Source organism: Grus americana, chromosome 1 (assembly GCF_028858705.1).
Source record: "Grus americana isolate bGruAme1 chromosome 1, bGruAme1.mat, whole genome shotgun sequence".
In the NCBI taxonomy this organism is placed as follows: Eukaryota; Metazoa; Chordata; class Aves; order Gruiformes; family Gruidae; genus Grus; species Grus americana.
The window spans coordinates 147,839,744-147,861,575 of NC_072852.1; the positions used below are offsets into that span (position 1 = coordinate 147,839,744).

The 21,832-nt window shown below is 41.8% G+C and overlaps 1 protein-coding gene across 1 annotated transcript in view; it reads right to left on the reverse strand.

Moving 5' to 3' along the window:
* AFF3 (ALF transcription elongation factor 3) overlaps positions 1-21,832 on the reverse strand; it is a 332,349-nt gene that overhangs the window by 266,848 nt on the left and 43,669 nt on the right. The window contains exons 2-3 of the mRNA XM_054813187.1: positions 17,457-17,577; positions 11,537-12,346 (exon numbers count right to left, since the gene is read on the reverse strand). Of these exons, the coding sequence (XP_054669162.1) occupies positions 11,537-12,346; positions 17,457-17,577 (931 nt within the window). The remainder of the gene's footprint in view (positions 1-11,536; positions 12,347-17,456; positions 17,578-21,832) is intronic.

The window sequence follows — 21,832 nt, forward strand, 5'->3', positions numbered from 1 at the left end:
GCAGCAGCAGGATTCGCTCCTCCATGAACCTTTAAAGATTTGTGGCAGGTACTTTTTAGCTGAACTTCCTCTGTGTCAGCTCTTCATCCCGTGCTCTTTATATAGCAGCAATTAGCATATCTGAGAAATCCCCATTCAGCGTGTTTTATGGTCTCTTCTCTGTGTATTGAGATAGTTCTGTAAGTTATGTGCAGGGATATGCCATAATTCCTAATGTACAACTGTCAGAAAATCACTCACGTAGATTTATTCACTGAAGAGTTGGTGAAACTGATTCTGAACAGGGAGCTAGAAACTTTAATTACAAGAGAGAAAAAATTACTCAAGCACCTCAGACTGGTCAAGAAGCTCCTTTGATGCTCTAAAGATATGTCCTGAAGTTAATAGATTAATGCAGCATAGCATTTCTGAATTCAAATGCCACCTTCTGCCGCCAATTGTTATTCTGTATTACTATTGCTGGCTGACTTCAAAGTGACAACGATGTCAAAAAACAACCACAAGTATTACATCTCCATTTCTGGAACAAAACAAAAAATACCAAAGAAAAAAGACCGTCTTCCCTCAAGCAATATCTTCTTGACCAAAGGAAGTTCATACAATGTAGAAAAGAAATATTCATCCCTGTCAAACCCTGATCCTGCTACCACTGAATGCAATGGCAAAACTCCTATTAATTTCTAGTGGAGCATGAGCAGTGAATAACTCAGATGGAAGTGGTAAACCATAAGTGACATAATCACTCAGGAACTGTCTCTGCCTCAAGTGACCTAAATGGTAGGAAGAAATATAGCGAGGAACATTAATTCAGAGTTTGGCGAGAAGCCTTTACTTAAGTTTCTGCGCAACTTTCCATTTCCAGCGCAAAGGTTACGGAAGAGTTTCACGTGCCACTGTGCCACATGGCGAGCTGTAGCACAAGTACCTGAGCAGAGAATCCGGAGCTCGGTCTCTTCAACTTTGCTCTCTGCTTTGACACCGATGCGGCCTGGCTATGCCTGCTCGGGGCCAGGGGCCAGCCGCAAGCGTGCCCGGCCTTGGTCTGGGGACAGCATGTCCTCTGCCCCAGCCTCCCGCATCATTTCCAGCTGGTTCCTCACCCCTGACCACCGGCAAATATGGACAAGAGGAGCACGCCTGGTCCGTGGCGTAGTTGCTGGCGGCGCCATCGGAAAGGTTGTCCCCATCCACCTGCACCTCGGCTAACTCCTCTGTAACCAGATTTAATGTGTGCTTTTCAGAGTTGCCACTAAGGCTTATGAAGAGCTTTGAAACTCCTGAATGGAGGAGATTACAATAGTAAAAGACACAGCATTTTTCATTTATTGATGAGAATGCAACCGGGTATTATCAGAAGCTATAAACCCTCTGAGTGGGGAAAAAACCCTGCTGCGTTTCAGAAGGTGTCAGCTCTGTGTAGAGGCTACTCACAGACATTCGGCACACGCTATGTAAACATGAGGTTTCGCTTCTTCTACCTCCCACACCCAAGCCCAGCTTTGTGCATATTGCCCTACTGCGTATGGGGGAAGATGAGCAATGCATTTTCCTCCCGAGAGAGTGGTATCATGTCTATGAAAAGGTGATGGCCACCGTCTAAGTTTTTGTCCTCAGAACCGCCATCGTGCAGTTCAACTTTTTGTCAGGGGTGGCCTCTGGACATTGATCCCTTCCCACCTGGGAGCAGGGAAGGAAGGGTGCCCCCAAAGGCTTCCTCATGGGAACAAACACACTGCAGCAAAAAACTAAAGTTTTGGGGCCTACTCAGCCATCTCTAAGATACTGAAAGATCTTGCATGCTGATTTTATCATAAATTATGACTGCTGATTATGGTATTTTTCAAACTGTCCATCTCACATCGCACTTGGTCCTCCCATGAGGACAGAAATTTAGACTAACCCCTCCTTTTTGGTGGGTTTCTCAAAGCATAATCTTCTTTTCTCTTTAGGCTGCCATGTAATTCTCTTCTCAGACTCCTCCACTTTCATGGGGCCCAGCTCATTCTTATGTCCACTCTATCTAAGTATGTTTAACTTTTCCTGTGTGCTAAACATTTACGATTTGGTGCAAGAAAGACATTCATTATCTGCTTATGGGGTTTTTCAAACTGTCCTTCTCACATTGCACTTGGTCCTCTACCCCATGCCTTTTTTCTAGACAGCATACTTCCTCTCTGGACTGCTACTTCCATGAAATCAGCAATTAACCAGCTAATATGTTTTCTTATATCAGATGTCTCTGATAATATGTTTTCTTCTATCAGACGTCCCTGAGATTGTAATTAAAATCGGAGAAGGCCTCCTAGAAAACAATGCATAACTGCCAAATCATGGTCATTCTATGTATTTTGTATAAATATTGGCTTTGACCGCGTTTGTGATCAATAATGTCACATATGTCTTCCCATTTTCTACTTCAGGCCTAGAAGTTGTAGCAGTCACATAAAGCTGTACCTGCCTCTGCATCTGAATGCAGTTGTACAACTAGCTTTCAATAAATGCAAAATTTTATTAACAATAGATTATGCTGCTGGTATTTGAATACTAATAATCTCTAGCATGTGCAAGAAAAAACCCCATCATCTTCAATATCTCATTTCAAAATAGTTACAAAGCAGAAAGAGCATTTTAAATCCCATCTTTCCTTACACATGTGTTAGTGATAAGAGTTAACAAGAAATACTCTTGGTTTTCCTCTCTTTCTAGCTACACAAGCTTTCCTTACAGCCATTTGCAGTAAATGCAGAGGAATATGAATAGCAATTTTTGGTTCTGAGAGAAAATGCTGGATCTCAATATTCCTGACCCTGTGGCTCACTGGCCTGAATGCTTTTTGTGTATTTATCTTCTGAATAAAACGTGGCGTAAAGCTGCCTCACGCCGAGCCTCCATCGCTCAGAGAAATGTGCTCGTGGGGAGGGAAGAGAATGGGGCATGTATGAGGGAATTTGGGAAAGGAAATGCTTATCCTAAACCGTGTAAGAAGCAACCTCAGCCTTTCTGGCACACTGGTTTTAACTCATGAAGTAAAAAAGGTCCCATATTTCAGAACATGCGATTGTTATATATAAAATACAATTAAGAGATTTGGAACTACATGAATATGTAATGTACACATTTCTTTACAGATGCATTTTTCTCCAGACAGGCCGGTGCCTGCTTTAATTTGGAAGCTATCCATTTTCATACAAAGTTAACCAAGAGTGACAGGAAAACAGACGCCTATGTTATTTATCTTTTCTGAACTTAAAAAAAAAAAAAAAAGCCTTCTGTTAATTACTTTTCTAGGAAGCTATTTTGTGATACCACAGGGATAGATCTTCCATATTCAGAAGTGCTACGGAAATGACAACTTTACGACGTGCAGGGTGAATAAAGTATGTTACATGCAGATATTTAAGGGTATATTTGTCTTCATTTACTGTAAGTGAATATGTGACCAACAATAAAGAATTTAACTGCTTCTGGCCTGGCTGGATCATTTACAACGATTACTGGAGGTCTGACCTCTTTAACCTTATACATCAAGTGGCACATATACATTATTTATTTAGCTGGAATTAACAGTGATCTGTGAAGTTCGCTGTATTTTCCTTTGGTTCTCTTGCTCATCAGTCATAACTGACCCCCGTGAGTACGTTCAGTGGTGACAGTTTCACGTCACTCTGTTTCATGAAAGATTGGGGAAACTGCAGAACAAAGCAGTAAAATATCTTTCACGGATATTTAAAAAAAAAAAAAATAATCCTAAACCATCTTGCACCCTACATGATCCCTTGTAGAATGCTGTCAAGACAAAGAGTAGACAGAAATGCTCTACCCTGCTATAATTATTGGAAAGGAGAATGTGAGTTGGCATTAATAACTGCTCTGCAGGAGCAACGAGGGCTTGGACTCCACACCTGACTGCACACTGATACAACGCTCCAGTGTTGTGCAAGGTCTGAGAGGCAGAGTGCGTCTAAGTATTTCACCGGTAATCTGAAATCCACGGCAAGCCCACCCTCGCCCTCCGTCCGTCCCCTAACCCTTTCTAAGCGCTCCTTTGTTTAAGGAGCCACGAAGCAGACAGGGAGGAGATGCTCGGCCGAAACCTCGCGCTGAGGACAACTTCTTGTGCGTGCAGGAGCGCCGTGCCGCAGCGCGCAGCTCCTGCAGCCGCATCCAGAGAAGGACCGCTTTCTCCAACTGCCGAATCCCCTTACAGGCCTGGGAGCAATCCGTGTTAATGGGGCCAAAGGTGGAAAAGCGATAGCAATGCCATGTATCTTCTGAGGCGCATTTCACAAAAGAGGTCTATTAGACTACTTTGTTTCTGGTAGGGAGGATTTTTATTACATCCAGTTATCATCATCATAAGCACTACAATGGATGCAAAAAAATCAGACAAAATGTGCAATTAAAAACTGTGCTTTGTAGTTCTTGAAATCTTATTTCCTTCATCAATAACTTTAGTGCTTACCAGAAGGAACTAAAGAAGCAATTATACAGGGTTGTGGACATTTTTATGCATGCACTTTTGTATCAACTCCAGAGTTGATTCATAAACTAAACCGTCCACTCTGCAGGGGGAAAAAAAAAAAAGGCAAGAGGAATGTACTTTTCTCACAATGAACCATATTCTTACATCCATTGAGGTCTCCTTATTCCAAAAGCAGTTACTTTTCCAACTTTGGAGAAGATGGAAAGACCGGTTTTATCAAAGGGAGGACCTGACTTCTGAGACACCCCAATGAACTGCTCAAAGGATTTTTTCAATAATTAGGAAAAGACAAGCTCAGGGAAAACTTGCAAAAATGCTGGTGCATACATTAAGGAATTCCCTTGAGAATCATAAGTTTACATCCAGTTTCAAGAGATTTTTCTCTGATGATAGTCATCCTACCAGTGAAAAACAATGAGGAACAACAAGTGATTCACCATAGCAACAATTGCATGGCACGTACCATATGGTAATCAATCTTCAGGCTCTATGTAAATAAATTCTTTATTTTTACAAACCTGTAGATAAGTTTAGCTAGTGCTTTCCAAAAAAAAAGATTTTGATATTTAATTGAAAAGGGAAAAGAAACTTGTTTCACTGAGAGTAGAAACAGTAAAACTAGGGAGCTCTACAAGTCAAGTAAAGGTGTCTAAACAGTATATCTTCCTTCTATAAGAACTGCCATGCAAGAATAACCAGAGAGATTAGGCTCTCTGTGTTCAATGAAACTGCCCGCACACACACAGTCACTGTGTGCTTCGGCGACTGCAGAATGCGAGAAAGGCAGAGACTTGTGTCACAATTTGAAAAATATACCGAAAATCCATCTTTGCACATTGTGGTCTCTGCTGTGTTTGTTAAGAGCGTTTCAAACACCACTCTGTCTATTTAATACACTCTTTCTTTGCAGTCCTAGTCTGTCGAACTCTCCTACATAAAAACAGGCAGTAATGTACAGCCCTCCCACAGACACACTCGAAGGTCCTGAATAACCCACGACTAGCAGGGATCTTTGCACCACACTGCTCTTGTTGTCCAGTTCTTCCTGTTTAACGTGGGAAAACATCCTTTATTTGTGGGGAAGGTCAGTGGTACCATTACAGGCATGAATTGAGCTGTGTCTTCTTGTAAATGCAGCTTGCTAACTCGTTCCCATGAACATCTGGGAACGAAAACAGCTACAACTGGCTCGTACTTACAGTACTTACAGTACTCAAGTGCTGTGATTGCTAACTAGCTTCTCAAGCACTGCAATTCTTCAATAAAGTTGATAAATGGTAGAGGAGTATCAACACACTTACTTCTGTGCTTATGTCTCCAGCCTCTTTGGGCGCGTCCTAGAACGGTGCCAGAAGAAGTCTGGACCTTTTTGCTAATGCATTCAATTTCTCCCTCCCTTTTTATCTGAAAGCATCTTAACTGCTCTTCTATTCTCATTTCTGCCTTTCTGGGACAGAACTGAACGCCCTGGGAAGCAGAGAAGAAAAAACCTGGATTCAACTCTTAGTCCTGCAACAGTTCAACAGGCTCCATCGTAGCAAGGGGAAAGTGGCATCGTGCCTCTGAGGAAAAGCACTTACTCAGATCTCCTCTAAACCCTTTTCCTCCCTCGTGAGACACTGTCCCCTCTCTACTTTCCTGTAGATCCAGATACGTGTTTTTTCCAGGGGAAGCATGCACTGATCATGAGCATCTTCCCAATTTAGTCTACACTGGAGCTTCTGTTGTCAAACGAGATGTAGTTGCACTTGTTTTTTCACACATGAACTTCCACCTTCAATTTTAAACTGGAATGGAACTACTTATTATATGTGCTATGGACCAAAGCTCTCCTTTAAAAAGTCTGGTTTCGAACAAATTATTCACATTAAGTCCATATTTGGGAGGGTTTTTTCAGAGGGAGAAAAGAATTGTGGGAGCTTTTTTGCTTTCCATTAATATATGGGGATAGAACTGATAGGCAAAAAAAAAGATTGTAGATTTAAAGAACACTTGCTAGCACGTGTGCCAGATGCTGATAGCTATATATAGCCACTCAAATGAGAATGACTGCAGAGAGCGTCTTACCAAGGAAATAGGAATTTGCCTGAGTAAGATCAAGGCAAAACTGGAAAATAAATAAATAAATTCAGCACTTAATCTATTGTGCATTACTTCTGCTGCAGAAGAAGTTGTGTAAGTAGTCCGTGAAGTGGAATAAGAACATCTCCTCATGATGACCTTATCTGCATTTCACATAAATGTGTTCCCAAATTTAACAGAACCAAATCTATCCTTTTTACCATTAGACTGCTAGTCATTCTTGAACACAACCTCGATTTCCTTGTTCCATAACCCTTAGAGAAATAAGCAAAGGACAATAGATAAAGCTTCTTCAATGTAATAAAAAAGCAGCATGCAGCCTATAAGATGAAATTCAAAAACAGAACTGAGATATAAAGAACATGATTTGCCATCTTAGGTTTTTCTTATTGTCTCACTCAACAAGATTTTAGTAAAGAGAGGCACTTGATTTTCCTGCCTCTTTTCCTCTATACCCTGGTATCACATTTCTCTTCCCTTCTATCCAATACAGTGGGGTTTTACTTACAGCAATATAATTTCTAAGTAGTTCAAAATGTGAAATAGTAGTACTTGAGATGATGAGCTATCATTTCTACAGAGCTGTATGATAATTTTCGAAGGACCGGGAGGTTGGGTATGGATTCTAATTAACACTGATGAACCTGGCTCCTAAAGATTAAATTCCCAAATGAGTAACTGCTACCTTTCTACACACAGGTCTATCCAAGTTATTCTCATTAAAACAATTAAAAAAAAATTATAAGCTTCAGTCTGTGTCAAGATATTGAAGGCTTTCTAAAACTGATTAAAAATATTAAATGAGGTATTGAACTACATTAAAAATCAACCTTTTTCATGTATAGAAAAGTAATGGTCTATAATTTGTATTCAAGTGATTTTATTTCCAGTGAATAATAATTGTACTGCAGCCAACTTTGTGCCCTGTTTCTCTGAAAACCTCAAGGGATGTACAGAAGAGGATTTTGTATCCTGCTGAAGACACACACACTTTGTGTGACGTTGCTTCTTATGTTCAGTTCTTACGGGGAGGCTTAACTTTGTTTCATTATGTGTTCATTTTGCCACCGATGGTTCCTTCAAACTGGTAAACACAAATGAAAGCGCATAGGTATTAGATATACTGATAGACTCTGAAAAGTACTATAAGCTAAATGCAAGAGCATGGAAACAGAGCACCCGGCTTGAATGCATTAGTAAGTGGACTTGCAAATCAGGAGATTTACACCAATATATTCTTGTTTCCTGGTTCTCTCTGTGGAACTCGAAATTGCCTATATTCACATGATGTTCAACATAAAACTAAAGCGTCACACAGAAGTGCTTGTCACTCCACGTGCCCCAACTCTGCAGGAGTTGGGGAAATGGTCACTTCTCACAATTTACTTCTCTACTTGGTCAGGCGAGGCAGTTTCTCCCCTGCCCCCCAATTTTTCCTCCTTTGAGTCTCATCTTTCATCTCACACCTATACCCTGCACTCACACCTTGCTTCTCCTATTTGCATCTTTTTCCCTTACAGCCTCCTGCAGTTCAGTTTTGAGTTCAGTTAAGCAGCTGTGGCACTTGTCTAGCCCAAGTTGAAAAGTATAGGTTTTGGACCATGGGATCACCATGAACACATTTTAAAAGCTGAAAGTAGGGGGGGGGGGAAGTGTAATGATAAATTTAGGCCTGCAGACAGAAAGTGAAGGCTATAAAAATGGTCCAGAGGGTGGTGACCAGCGGCACAAAGTCCTGCTGGAGACCAGTCACTAGTGGTGTACCCCCACAGCCAATACTGAGGCCAATACTGTTTAACATCGTCATTATGATGATGAGGCAGCGTGCACCCTCAGCAAGTTTGAGGATGATACAGAACTGGGAGGAGTGGCTGATACACCAGAGGGTCGTGCTGCTATCCAGAGGGACACTGACAGTCTGGAGAAATGGTCCGACAGAAACGTCAAGAAGTTCAACAAGGGGAAGCGTAAACTCCTGAACAGGGGAGGAATAACCCCAGCACCAGTACAGGCTGGGAGCTCACTGGATGGACATGAGCTCTTCAGGGAAGGACGTGGGGGTCCTGGTGGACAACAAGCTGACCGCAAGCCAGCGACCCCTCACAGTGCTGCCTACAATAACCCCCAGAGCACGCTAACTGCCCTACCTAGCTCATCTCAGCCACGCACCTTTTATTTTAGCAGACATAAATCTCCATTCCACCACCTGCACTGCAGATACCCCATCCCCAAGCTCTCTGCCCCTCTCCTGCTTCCCATATTCTCCTGGCTGCTCTCAGGCAGCTTTCTGCCACTCCCATTGCTGTTTTCCATGTAACTTCCCAGGCACTGCTGTCGCCTACTTGTCATCCTGCTTTCCCTCACGATCATCCTATATGGCATCTCTACTCTTCCCATCGCCACTAGGGATACAAGGTCTTTCCTGGCCATCACTTTCAGCCCCACCCTGAACAAGAGAGGTCTCATTTTTGCCTGCAAACGTTCACAGGACCACGACAGCTTTTGTGCCGAGAGCAGCATAAAACTTCTGTCCCTAATAGGGGACAGCGAACAGTTGATGCAAAGGAGAAGTTTTATGAGTTTGAAAGCAGAAATTTTAAAAAAAAAACGCATGGAAATTCTTACAAAACTGTACTAGAAGATGTACGATACAAATAACAAGAACGGAAAAACATTTTGAAATAAAAAGAAGTATGATTGAAAATTAAAGACAGGGTGGATTAGGCAACACTTACTGAAAAAAACTTTCAGTCTTGGTCAATATTTCTCCCTGTAGCAATACCAGTGGGTTACCAATTTCATCTTGTGCCACTTGGGATGGAAAATGTTAGAACAAAGGAAATGTCAGGATAAAGGAAAAAAAGCTGGGCACTTCTATCACCAGGACTCTCAGCCCTCCAACATGAGACCTAAACATTGTCTTTCATTCGCTCCATTTCAAACCCCTATAGTACCTACTATTTTTCTTCTGAGTAATTTGACCATCATTTTTTCTAATCACTCAGCTCTTTTTTAACCTACCAGATAATGTTTTTTGTCCACCTCCTTCAACTTCAGTTAAATGTTTATATTATGTTATCAAATACTGGTTCACTAATACTGCATCCCATAAAATCTGTGAGAAGTTGGTGAACAGTTTAGTAGCTACCCCACAATCCACCCTCTCTTACCATAGCCTACATTGCCAAGAGTATCCAAGCAAGTTAGTTTAAAGCAATCTCAAATACGTCTACATGTCTAGAAACTGCAGTATAAATTTACCCTTATGCATTTGCATAGATTACATACAACAAATGAAAGCTTTCTTTCCTGAGGTAGGTGAATTTGGAATGCAAATGGTAAATCCTGAATTTCAGACAAACAAATGATTGCCTATCAAAACTTCTTTCCAAACTAGTCCTTAGAGTATTGCATACATGTAAAGGGGGAAAATTTGAAAGATCCAGACAATTGCCGCAGGCATCTTTAATTCTAATAATACTTCCCACTTGCAGATAGAAGCACAAGCCTGAAAGATGTAATAATAGCTAAATGGATATTAGCATCTGCCATTACCTGATCTATCTGCACAATTACAGCAGGTTGTGCATGCTGAATTTGCTTATCAAATCTGGCTTAAGAGCCTAAACCAACCCCTTTTCAGGAACAACTTATCACCTACATGATGTTTGGAACTGATGGAACTTTAACTTAGAGAAAAACTACATGGGTATCATGCCTAAAAGAGCTGAGAAGTAATTGCTTCCAGAGAGATTTCTTTCCCAAACCGAAGCGAAGGGGGAATACAACAGTCAACTCCATTTCTGAAAAACAGGCATTAAAAGGCCAGAGAACTCCACCAAAAATTAGATTTTTCATCTCCTTTAATAATGCCAGAAACAAAAATGTTAAGACTAAAAACATCTCAAGACACACCACAGCTGTCAAATAAGAGTAAACAATCATTGTCTCTGCTCTGAGAAAGTCATGGTGATTCAGCCAAATAGTCATTTAGTCCTATAAATATTATAAATTGTTTAAGTTATGGGAGCTCTACCAATTTGACAGAGGATGATGTGACCATCTTTGTATTAGCATACAGGCCTCTGAATACACCCCAGAAAAAAAATAATCTCCCTTTATTCTGCCAAAGCCAACCTTTTCCTCCCCATCCAAAAAGATCAAACAGAAAATCACAGACTGTGTAAGTGTTAAAGCAAGGTGTCCTACTGGCATAAATGGAATGTGAAATAAATGAACATGAAATAAATCCAAGCAGAAAACTTTATCTACTGCTGATAACAGAAATGTTGTCTAGAAGCTTTTTCAGACATGTTCTCATACTTCTAGCATGGCTGGGTTTCTACAGATGGTGATTCTTTAGGAAGCAAACCTCAGTCTTAGAAATTGGTTTGAAACAGAAACAGATAGTACAGTCTAAAAGCAGAGTCTCATGCCTGTATTCTTATCTGTTCCACAAATTTCATATTGTTAAGTAATTTATTTAGATTGCAAAACTACTTTGACATCACTGAGGATGGCAGAACTGCTTCTGATCACAAGCACTTTATTTAATCATTGCCAAAGAGAAAGAAGTCAATGAAATGTGAACAGTTAGATACAATACACCTGCCTAGGAAAAAAAAAAAAAAAATTAAAAATATCCAGACTTTATATGTGGGCACTCAGGAAAAAAAGTTGGTGAAAAAATATGTACTACTAGAAAATGTGCCATTGCAGGAAGTCTTATGGTCCTGAAGACAGTGAGTATTTCACTGTTGAGATAGCTTAACATTACTGTGAGGCTGCTATTTGCAATATACTATGTCAATGTTAAAAAGAAAATTCAACATGCAAACTAATATGTTAAAAATGTGTAAAGAGACAGATGCAATTTGCATTCTAAGGCATCATCCATCCATCCATCCATCCATCCATCCATCCATCCATCCATCCAAGGGAGGATGTTATAAAAAGCATAAAGCCACTTACCTCTTCTTGCTTAGGAATGCTGAACTTGGCTATCTTTGACTTGGTCCTGGCCGAATCAGGCTTGTTAGAAGGCACTCCCCTGTACGACTTGGTCGTCTCTGCTGGTAACTTCAGCTTTGGAGACTCATCAGGAGCCTGGTCTTGACCGTCCATTGGCCTGACATAAGCTGTCGGTTTCTGCTGAACCAGACTGGGCTTCGAAGCAAGAGAGGGTGGGAAGTTTTGGACGCAGTGCCCGCCACCATGCTTTGCTGGCCTCTCTTGCGCTTGAGCTCCTCCTTCTGAGCTACAATTGAGCTTTGCCGGCTGCTGCACTCTGTTGACGTTGTCTCCTAGTGTGGCCCTCAGTGAGCTTTGCTGGGCAGTGTTGGAGGAGGAGGAGGAGGAAGAAGTGGGACTCGATGCATAGCGTTTTAGTTTCTCCAGACTAGATTTTTGGTTCGCCAGTTTGAAGTCACCCTTGTGCGACTCCAGTGACCGGTGTCCATGCTTGCTCGCTCTCTGCTGGCCATCTGAAGTGGCATTGTGCCCGGCCTTCTGCCAACCCATCGTGGCACTTTTGCTCTGCTGTGCAGGTAGGGCTGCTGGTGTGGAAGAAGTAGTGCTGGAAAGGGGAGGAGGAGGAGGCAGCGGTCTTGAGTCTGCAATAAGATGTTCATCAGGCTTGGGGAGAGACGTCTGAGGAAGCCCAGGTTTTGGAACCCCAACAAGGTGGCTCTGGTTTGATCGGTCAGTTAACAAGTCTTTCATTTCATCATAGTTGCCCAGCGTATTCTGGATGCGGTTCGAGAGCTCATCCCCTTTGTTAGTCTGCAAAACAAAAATCGAGTGTTCTGCAACAGTCAATGTAAGAAAAACAAAATTCCCTGCATGCTTCTGCTGAAATCCTTACTGAAGTAGCACTGCCTTATTCAGCAGTGGTGTTCAGGGATGAAATCGAAAATCCTTATTGTCTCTGAAGACACTTGTCAACATCTTAAATCTACCCTGAACTGGAAAAGCTATAAAGGGCCTTAGAGTATATAAAAAAAGAAATCTATCACTGATATCATGCTGTAGTTAAAGTATATTACCTGGAAACTAGAAAATTTATTATTGCAACTACACTGAATGGTTTGGATTAAATCTGACCATGATAAAACTTTTCCTGTAGCCCAGTGCAACCTCTCCTTCAGCCATGAATGAAAACACTGCATTCCCAATTTCCTTCTCTGCCTGCTTAAGTTTTCAGATTGCAGCTGGGAAGCCACACAACATCCAGCGTAGGCATTGAACAAACTCACCAGTCTAAGCCAACCAAATACTCTGAGGTGACTTGAAGACAGCTCGTGGGACAATGGGAAAACTACAGATGATTATGTCCCTTCTTCGAAAATACTCTGAGAGGATGCTTGCTCCAGGGCACTCTCCTCTTTGGGGAAAAAAAAAAAAAGTGAACACAACTCCCCAAATTCTTCACAGTGCTTAGTGCTTGCTGTGTGCAGCAGGGGGGACGCAGCCACCCTCCGTCCCTTTTAGGATTAATCATTGTCTTTAAAGTCATCCACTTACTTCCCGACTGAAGAGGCAGAAGCTCCACAAAGAAATAAAACAAGCAAAGAAAACATACTGGAAAAGATTGACAACTCTTGCTTTAAAAAGCCACTGTAAGCAAAAAGGTGTATCATTAACATTTATGCAGCTGAGATTTTTCTGAACCCTGCCAAGATTCAGGTGTATGCTGTTCTTTGCTTTACATTTTCAGATGAAGACAGTAATGAGCTGTTGGTGTTCTCCCTTCTCTCTTCCAGACATGGGGTCTGGATGGGAAACTCCCGCTGGCTTCAGAAGGCCAAGCTTTAATCCCAAGACTCTCTGGTTTAGAGGAAAATGGAAAGAAGGAAAAAGAAAGGAGCAAAGGGAATGGAGAAGACCCCGTGAAAGCTATATAAAAAATACGAAAGGTGTAGCAGCAACATCAGCATTTTTGTTTTAAGCCTTCAAATAAAATTGAGTCACTCAAACAAAAATGTAAGGGAAACTTCCCTAGTTCAGAATTTTTTTTAGGGTTTCCTATAAAAAAACCTGAATCCAAGAAAAAATGCCCAGGAAATGAGTGCAGTGATTGCCACATGCTAATTTTCAGAGGAGTACAGTGGAAGCATTCCTAAGGCAGGCAGTAGAAGCAGTCCTGTCTTGCTTGAAACTTGTCCCCTCAAATTTCAAGGACACTACCTTGTAACTACGTAAAATACATTACGGCTTAGCATTCTGATATGCATTTGTTACAATGCTGTCTAACAGAGTTGAATATATATCAATAATATATATTGAAGGGAAATGAGAAGGGGAAAACTCCGAAGTGTTGCATCTGAACCATTGCTTTGCTAACTTGGAATGAGATAGCTCAGCCACAACAGGTTGATCTTCTCTCTGCATGTGCAGCTGTTGTCACACTCCTGTGTCTCCTGGGGTCAATGAAATGACTTCTACACATGGGCATCTCCTTGACCAGAATTACTTTCCAGAAGGCACAGAAAATCTTCATTTTACCAAATGGATCTCTTCTGTGTTTCCAGTGGATCCTCCACCTTGTGCAGATACCTCGTAGAGAGAGATGTATTTCCAGCTTCCCTCTAGGGAGTGAGATCTGTCCTCGGGCCTGCACTCAGCCTACGTGCGTGAGGTTTGCTTCCCTGCTAGGAGCACAGTGACAAGGACCACCAAATGGAATGGGGTCCCTGACACCCACAAGTCTCCAACAGCACAGACAGCTTGTGGGGCAGCTCTCCACCTGACTCACTCTGGGTCCATGAATGTAAGAGAATTTATGTACTGGTTTTGCCCCTGAAAGTCCAAATTCCCTAACAGAAGGTCCTTTTTTTCTGATGACTGCTATTTGGATGGGAAGTAAATAAAAGCCTAATTTCAGATTATCTGTAGACTATCACTAGCCCAGAGAAGTCAGCAGATTTTCTTCTAGATGGATGTGATGTGAAGTTCACAGAGAGACACCTTGTATTGAGAAATCCCAGATAACCACAAGAATAATTGCAGCAAACCAATCTACCGCCCGTACCACGGCACATGCTGACAACTGGTTGGTGGTGTTTATTCCTTCTGGATACACTGGGGGCAACCTGAGGTGAGAAGATACTGGGGTGAGCTGATCTCATCCAGAAGAGTTCACCTACATCCTCTTGGGAATAAGATGGGATCTGAGGTAACTTGTTATGAACTTCAGATGTAACAGTTGTCCTATTATTTGCTCTGAAATATTGCTGGCCTTATTTAATCATTCATAGAGGGAAAATATGATCACAAAATGAGCAAGTTGGAAAAGCATCCTGTGCAAACATTCCTAACTTACAGTGCTCTGATATTCTTCTGCAACGCAAGATGTATCCATGCATTTGAAGAATGCAAAATTCAACACTTCTAAAAATAAACCTGATGGTTGCATGGAAAGTCATCAGAATTTTTGCCTTCATTAAAAATACTGATATGGTTAATGAAACAAGGTATTCTGTCCAGGAAATATCTGGAATTAAACTCCTACTTCTTACCCCCTGTAAAAGACATTTTAAGTAAAAGATACTGGATTTCCCGTAATCCTTCATAAAGGGTTGCTATGGATACTTTGAGCAGGATAAGGGGGCAACCCGAAGAGTAAGGATTTTTCAGAAAATCTGATGTTACAGGAATAGTGATACATGTCAAGGTGAGAGAGGACATAAGATTTAAGAGATTTCCAGTCTGCCTTTGATTTTCAGATATGGCCTTCTGAATGGCAAATCCTTTGGCTTTAGCTCATGTTTCTCAAGCTGTGCAGAGGAATACTGAATTTAATCAGAGCTTGCAGTGAATGTCTGCTGTAACTTCATTCCCCTCTGGAAACACCTAAAACTTGAACATAATCTTTAAAGACAGTAAGACTGGGTTTCAGTTTCGCTTTCGCAGAAAGGTTTCCTCTTTTGCAGTCAGCCCCTCTCCCTGATAAGATCAAAAAGCCCAAGCCACAGCTCTGCACCCCCACACTGAAGGTTCACAAATGCTTGGATGAGTTCAGACGGTGCAATGGTCCATTGCCAGCATAGATGTGATATTCAGAGGACACCACTGCTGAAGTTTTGATGTCCAATACTGTCAGAATGTCTGTCCGTCCCACGGAGCTGTGGGTGAGTTATACGGCTGTCCTGGGCTTTGCCTTTCTCCATGTTTCCTTGACAAAGCCAGCTTCTTTACATGCTTGTCCAAAATAGGTACATAATGTTTAAAGATAAGAAGCATGGATGGAGCCATTATTCTGATCTCCCCAGAGGACATCCACTCAGTATCTTCTCTGCTTCTAGAGACTGTAATGATTGTTCATCCTATTAAAGTTGATGGAGTTATACTGTGGCTGCATAGAGGCACCTTCAGACATCATAACTCAGAAACTACTGGTGTGTCCATCATACATGAAGACTGTGCCATGACAGTCAGTACATTGGCACACAGGTAATAATCAAAATGCACAAAATATTCCAACTATACCACTTTTATAAGAGATTTACCACTTTTGTAAGTGATTTGAGCCTCAGTATTACCAGCTTTAGGTACCATAGACAAAACAGTATCAGGGACCCAGCAAAAGGACAGGCCATTTTTGTGATCAGTCTATTTGACTGGACCTACCAAATGGAAAATTATTAGGTCCCATTTCACCCTCACTAAATGCCAAGACACAGCTGACTCAAGCTTTTCAAGCTTTTTTCCATGGATTAGCCCTTGATTGGTCTCACAGTAGACTTTTTCCAGTAGAGCCTTGAGGAGGAGTTCAAGACATTTCCCATGGTTTCTAAATGCCTTTGTAATGAATCTGAAATTCAAGCAGCTGGAGGTCAGCTTCAAGGCAGACAGAACTGTCTTCTATCAAGGGACATGGTTTGAAAGTGGTAGATCTTTCTTTTTTATTAGGGACTAGAAACAAACAACAGTCTGGAAGAACAGCAAGCTAAAAGCCGACCCTGGGGCATGGGTAGAAGCAGGGAAGTACTGAAGTCAGGTGCAGAAGCCAAGTGCCAGATCCCAAATAAGACTCCTGGAAAGAGGCACTAAAGTACCCAAAGCATCAAGGGCAAGAGATGCTGCATGGAGGGAAAGGCTTCACAATGTGGTGGTTGTAACAGTAACTTGGGCATTACCAGAAGGGCACAGTAGATGATACATGATGATGCTTTGATGCACACAGGCCAAGTCCCTGAGTTAGCTGGGGGAGAGGAACAGCCCCCGTGGGATATCGCTCTCTGGTTATGTTCACAAGGGCTTGGTTTGCAGGCTTCTGGAGAGAGCAGTTAAGTGCAGAAGATCCTGCTTGACCCTTCTAACGGGGTGGGGAGAGACGGTTGTGCCTCATCACGCTACTGTTACCATAAGGGATAAAACAGGGAGCTGGGACTCATAAAGACTCATAAGCCTTTGGTGAGGGTAAAACATGTCTAGCAGACAAATATTGTTGGTAATGCTTATAGCGGGGCGGGGGGGGGGGGGGAAGCAAACACCAAGATATTCCATTGCATTAACCTTGGCCAGAACACAATGTTTACTGTATTGCTTGACCTTCACACACAATTCTAACACAATTGTTTTCTTCTAAGTGTTGCAAAAACAGGGCACCGTCACCTTCACCTCCTAGTTTTAATTCCATCTCAAATATTGTGAGGATATTTCTAGTTTACTTAATTCTCGTGTACTGCTGAACATTCTAAGAAGCTTTTTTATATATATATAATATATGTAAAATCCAATTCTCAATGAACTGTAAACGTTCTCTGCAGATTTTGTGAGGCTAGCACTCGTGGGAGGGTGCTGAAACCTGGACAATGCCTTCTGCAGGCTGCATTTTTGTGCTGTGGAATAAATAAATAAATAAAGAGCCACCCAGCTGGGAAGCATCTACCTTGTACGGTTCACTGAAGAGGGAGTAACTCGTGTTAAACGTGCCATCCTCCTGCTGGGCCTCCTGATTTCTCCTTTCCCATTCTTTCCTTCGCAGCACGTTTCTATCCGGCTCGTAGACACTGCAGCAAAAAGAGGAATAGCTTTTTAAGAGTTAAAAACTAGCGGGCAACATATAAACCAGCGTGAATTTAAAAGTGTAGAACTCTGGTTTGCAGACAGATGGCAAAAATAAGCAAGAACATGAATCAGACGAATGCCAGTCCAAGCAGGCTGGGGAGGCTCAGGTCTCTGGGAACGCTGGTGCTTTCTTCACACAGAGAATAGATAATTAAATTCTTACAGAAGAATAAAAAAGAAATCACAGGGCAGGAGCTAGTCTGCGCAGAACTTCTCTGCTTGAAATGTGACAAAGGAAATATCTAAGCAACTTTGACAAAGACTGAAAGTACTCTTAAGGCAGATGGTAATTACAGCTATGAGTAAATAGAAATTATGAACATATTTCCACTTATGACATATCCTCTGAGTGTTGTATGAGAATGCTCCTTTTTTCACATGGATGTGTTTCTGTAGTGATTCTTTCATTAACTAGCTCCCTAAAGAGCTGTTAAAACTACATGCTGTAGTGGTTTCCACAGTTAGGCTGCTGCTTCTGATCTCTGTTAATCAGCCAAGTGGTGAAACTACTACCGAAACAATTCCTCTTTCTGATGGATTTGACACTATCACAACTTCAGAGCATGAATAAATGAATATTGGCATGATAGTGTATGTATGGCTGGTAGAGTGTAGCTGGAGAGAGAATAAAATCACTGTGTTACACAACAGTATTAATTTTTAGAAATGAACTAGTCTCTCTCCGATATAAACATCCAGAATAAAAATGAACTTTTTTAATAGGGTTTTGTTTTGTTTTTTTTTTTCAGAATTCTAGTTTAATGCATGACAACATAAACTGGAGAATCCTTTCCCCAAATTTCCCCAACAACACCACAGGTTTGCACATCTCAGTCTGTTATGTTTTACTCGCCTCACAAAGGAAACCAATGTGTCTAATAAGGTTTACGTGTTATTTCAGGACAATGTGACGAGTATGCCGATTGCCTATTTTGCTTAGCTCAGCTAATGCCTTTCTTCTGGCACGGTAAATCTGCAAAGTAGAAATATATATTAATGTCATGTAAGTGCACCATGTGTTAATAAAAAGAAGGTTGTCTTGCTAACCAGCTTCCCAGTTAGCAAAACATATGTTGCATCGGCTACCCGCGTGACGTTACCTAGTACGCCTCAGGCAAGGCAGTAAAAAGGCCAACAGCTATCTGATTCTAATTCAAGACTTGAGAGAGTTGAAAATACATAGGCTACGTTAGATGCTATTCGTATTTAAAAACAACGCCTTAGCATTCACCAAATGGACACAAACCCTGATGTTTATTTGTCGATGCTGCTAACTTGAACTGGACCGCCGAGCACCCTTCTGATGGCTCTGAGGGCACCCGAGGGCAGATGCCAAACGCCAGGCAGGGCTCTCAGACACAGGGGTTTATTGTGGAACACAGGGTTTCAGTACAGCAGGTGGGACACAGCTTCCAACCACCAGTTTGTTTATTCTGCTTACAGGTGGTTGAGGTTTTTTGGGTTTATCCTGTATTTTTCGTGAGCAATGCGTGTTATTCACATCAATACTCTCTCTTTGAAAACCAGTGTCACGAGGAGGCAATCGTAGGGGTAGAGTTTTGGGCATGGAAATGCCTTCCTCTAAGAAAAAGGGGATAGTGAAGGCCTCCCCTTGGGGTGCCTGTGAGCAGAGATCATGCGCTGCATACGCTGCCGAGGCAGGAGGCAGAGCGGTTGTCATTTACTGCTACGTGAGCAACGGTCCTCAGTTACTACATCATGCCAGCTGAGCGTGCTCCCATCAGTAACAACAACCTCTCTGTACAAAGTAGACTTCCTTCCACCCTGAATAATCATGGTTGAGTTTTCCTGGAGTTGCAGGGATCTGCAGCTTCAGCCTCAGCCACGTTTCCTCACCCACGACCTCTTGACTCTTTGAGACGCTTTGCATTTGGAGTCAAATAGAGATGGGCAGCTCCCCCGAGATTAATTATAATACTGATCTCTACCCAGTTTCTAGGAAGTAAACAAGTACAACATTCTTCACTAGGCCCCATACAAATTTAAAAATGCACTTGTGTGATACTCCTAAAGCGGAAGGACGCTTTTATCCCTTTATTTGATGGAGACATATTTGATGAAGACATACAAGTCGTCAGATCTCTGAACCCCCTTCCCAAATAAGAAGTTTCACTGTTGGCAATGCAATGCACAACCTGCAGTAATTCAGAATGATTATGCAAATGGAAAAACCGTGCGACGATGCCTAATATGTCAGCTATAAGCAGTGTTAGGAAGAGCTACAAGTTGAGAGTTGTATTCTTTTGGTAATACCAGATGGCAAAATCTCTAGCATTTGTGAGGCTGCCGCTTATTTGCATGAACATTGGAAAAATCACATTTCCTTGAACGTATGTCACCAAATGTATTTATTTGTTTTGGTTCAAGGAGAATACTGCCAACTGCTATAATTGTCTTTATTGCAAACACTTCAGTTAATGGAAAATGATTCTTTTTAATAGTTTTCTTCCTTTCTTTTTTAAAAATTTGTGATTTAAAACAATCCCAAATGTACATGTACCTTTTTAATAATATACAGTGTGTGTCTTTTCCATAGCCAAGCCATGAAGAACAAGTTGATGAAAATCGCAAGGTATTTTTCCTCACTGGGGCATGTGTGCATATATGAGTGATGTATGTATATATAGGTGTTATATGCACGTTCGCACATCAGTTTATTGATTAAGAGGTTTGCTAGTCTAGGCCAAAATGTTGAAGCAGTTTTGCAAGACCTGGAAACCAAAGAACATTCAACCATTCATCTCTCAAAAGTCAGTGTCATTTGTATTTGTTTCATACAGGTCAAACTCCAAAAGGAGGAATTTAAGTAGCTTTTAAATGGTATATTGTTATTTTTTAAATGCTGCATCTGTTTCAAATTCATGCTTAAAGGGCATGAACTGAAGCATGAGTAACAAGTCAAACAGTTGCAAAAGTTATATAAGTGCTGTATTATAAAAATTACACTATCTTGAATTTAGCACACTGTGTTAAAACCACACTTTGATTTATCTCAACCCTGAGATCTGCCAAGAGACATAACTGGACTGACCAATGAATTATGCCTAAATTCCAGTGTCTCAGGCTCAAAGCACTTTCAGCACAGCATCACCACCGCACGGCACGGTCACAGCAGCCCTACCTTCTCTGCTTCTTCTAGGATACTTTGAATAATTTCACTCTCAGGTATTTTACAGATCAGAATACCAACGGATTGCCAAACATCTCAGAATAGGTATGTTTAATAAATTCCGATCTGTTGTGATGCCTTTTGGAAGATTACCTTGATGGCTACTAGGAGAGCGTGGCTCCCCATGAGCCCAGCCTGGAGAGCCCAGCCCAGATGCGCTGGTGCCTGACGGGAGGGCGGCTGCGGCACCAGCCTCCCCACACTACCGACAGAAACGCTCGTAGCTTTCTTCACGGTGCTCCTGACATCAGAAGGAACTGCTTCCTTTAGTCCTTAATTAGAAATAGACAGAGACGGCTCAAGGGACAGTCTGGGAGCAGAGCAATAACCTTACCTGAAATACTTGGGACTGGATTTAATCTCCTACAAAGTCCAAAGAGTTATGTAGTTTCAGGCTAGGCTGAAAGCAATCATATGAAAAGCCTAAAGTTTTAAGTGTTGAAGAGTCTCCTTTTCTTTCCTTTTTTTTTTTTTTCCCTTTTTTTGAGCACGCTTTCTGACTCAATTTACCTCCCTCAGACATCACTACTAGAAACAACTCAAATAAAAAGGTCTGATCTCCATGATGGAGACAATGGTGGGGGCAATGCACCTACATATTCTCTACTCCTTCGGTTTCAGGGAACGCCCAAGTTTTGCGTTTCAGAGGAAGATGTCCTTTTCCACAAACTAAAGCGCTGCGCCTTCACTGAGGAATTACACGCATTCGCAGACGTATGGTGTGCATTAACAATGCTGCTTGACCTTTTCAGAAATCACAAAATTGCCGCATCACCAAGGGGAGACTCAGGAAGGATACCATTATTTTGCTACGAGATCATCATCCCCGTAACAGCTGGCATCTCTGAGGCTGTAAAAGACATGGGTAGGTAAATTGAGGGCGAGACCGCGGGTGCTCCCCTCGCCTCGCATCAGTTTATTTTCTGGCAAAGGAAGGGGGCAGCTCTACCGGCACGACAGAGGAAGGCATTATCGCGTGATACACACACCTGGCGAGAACTGCAGAA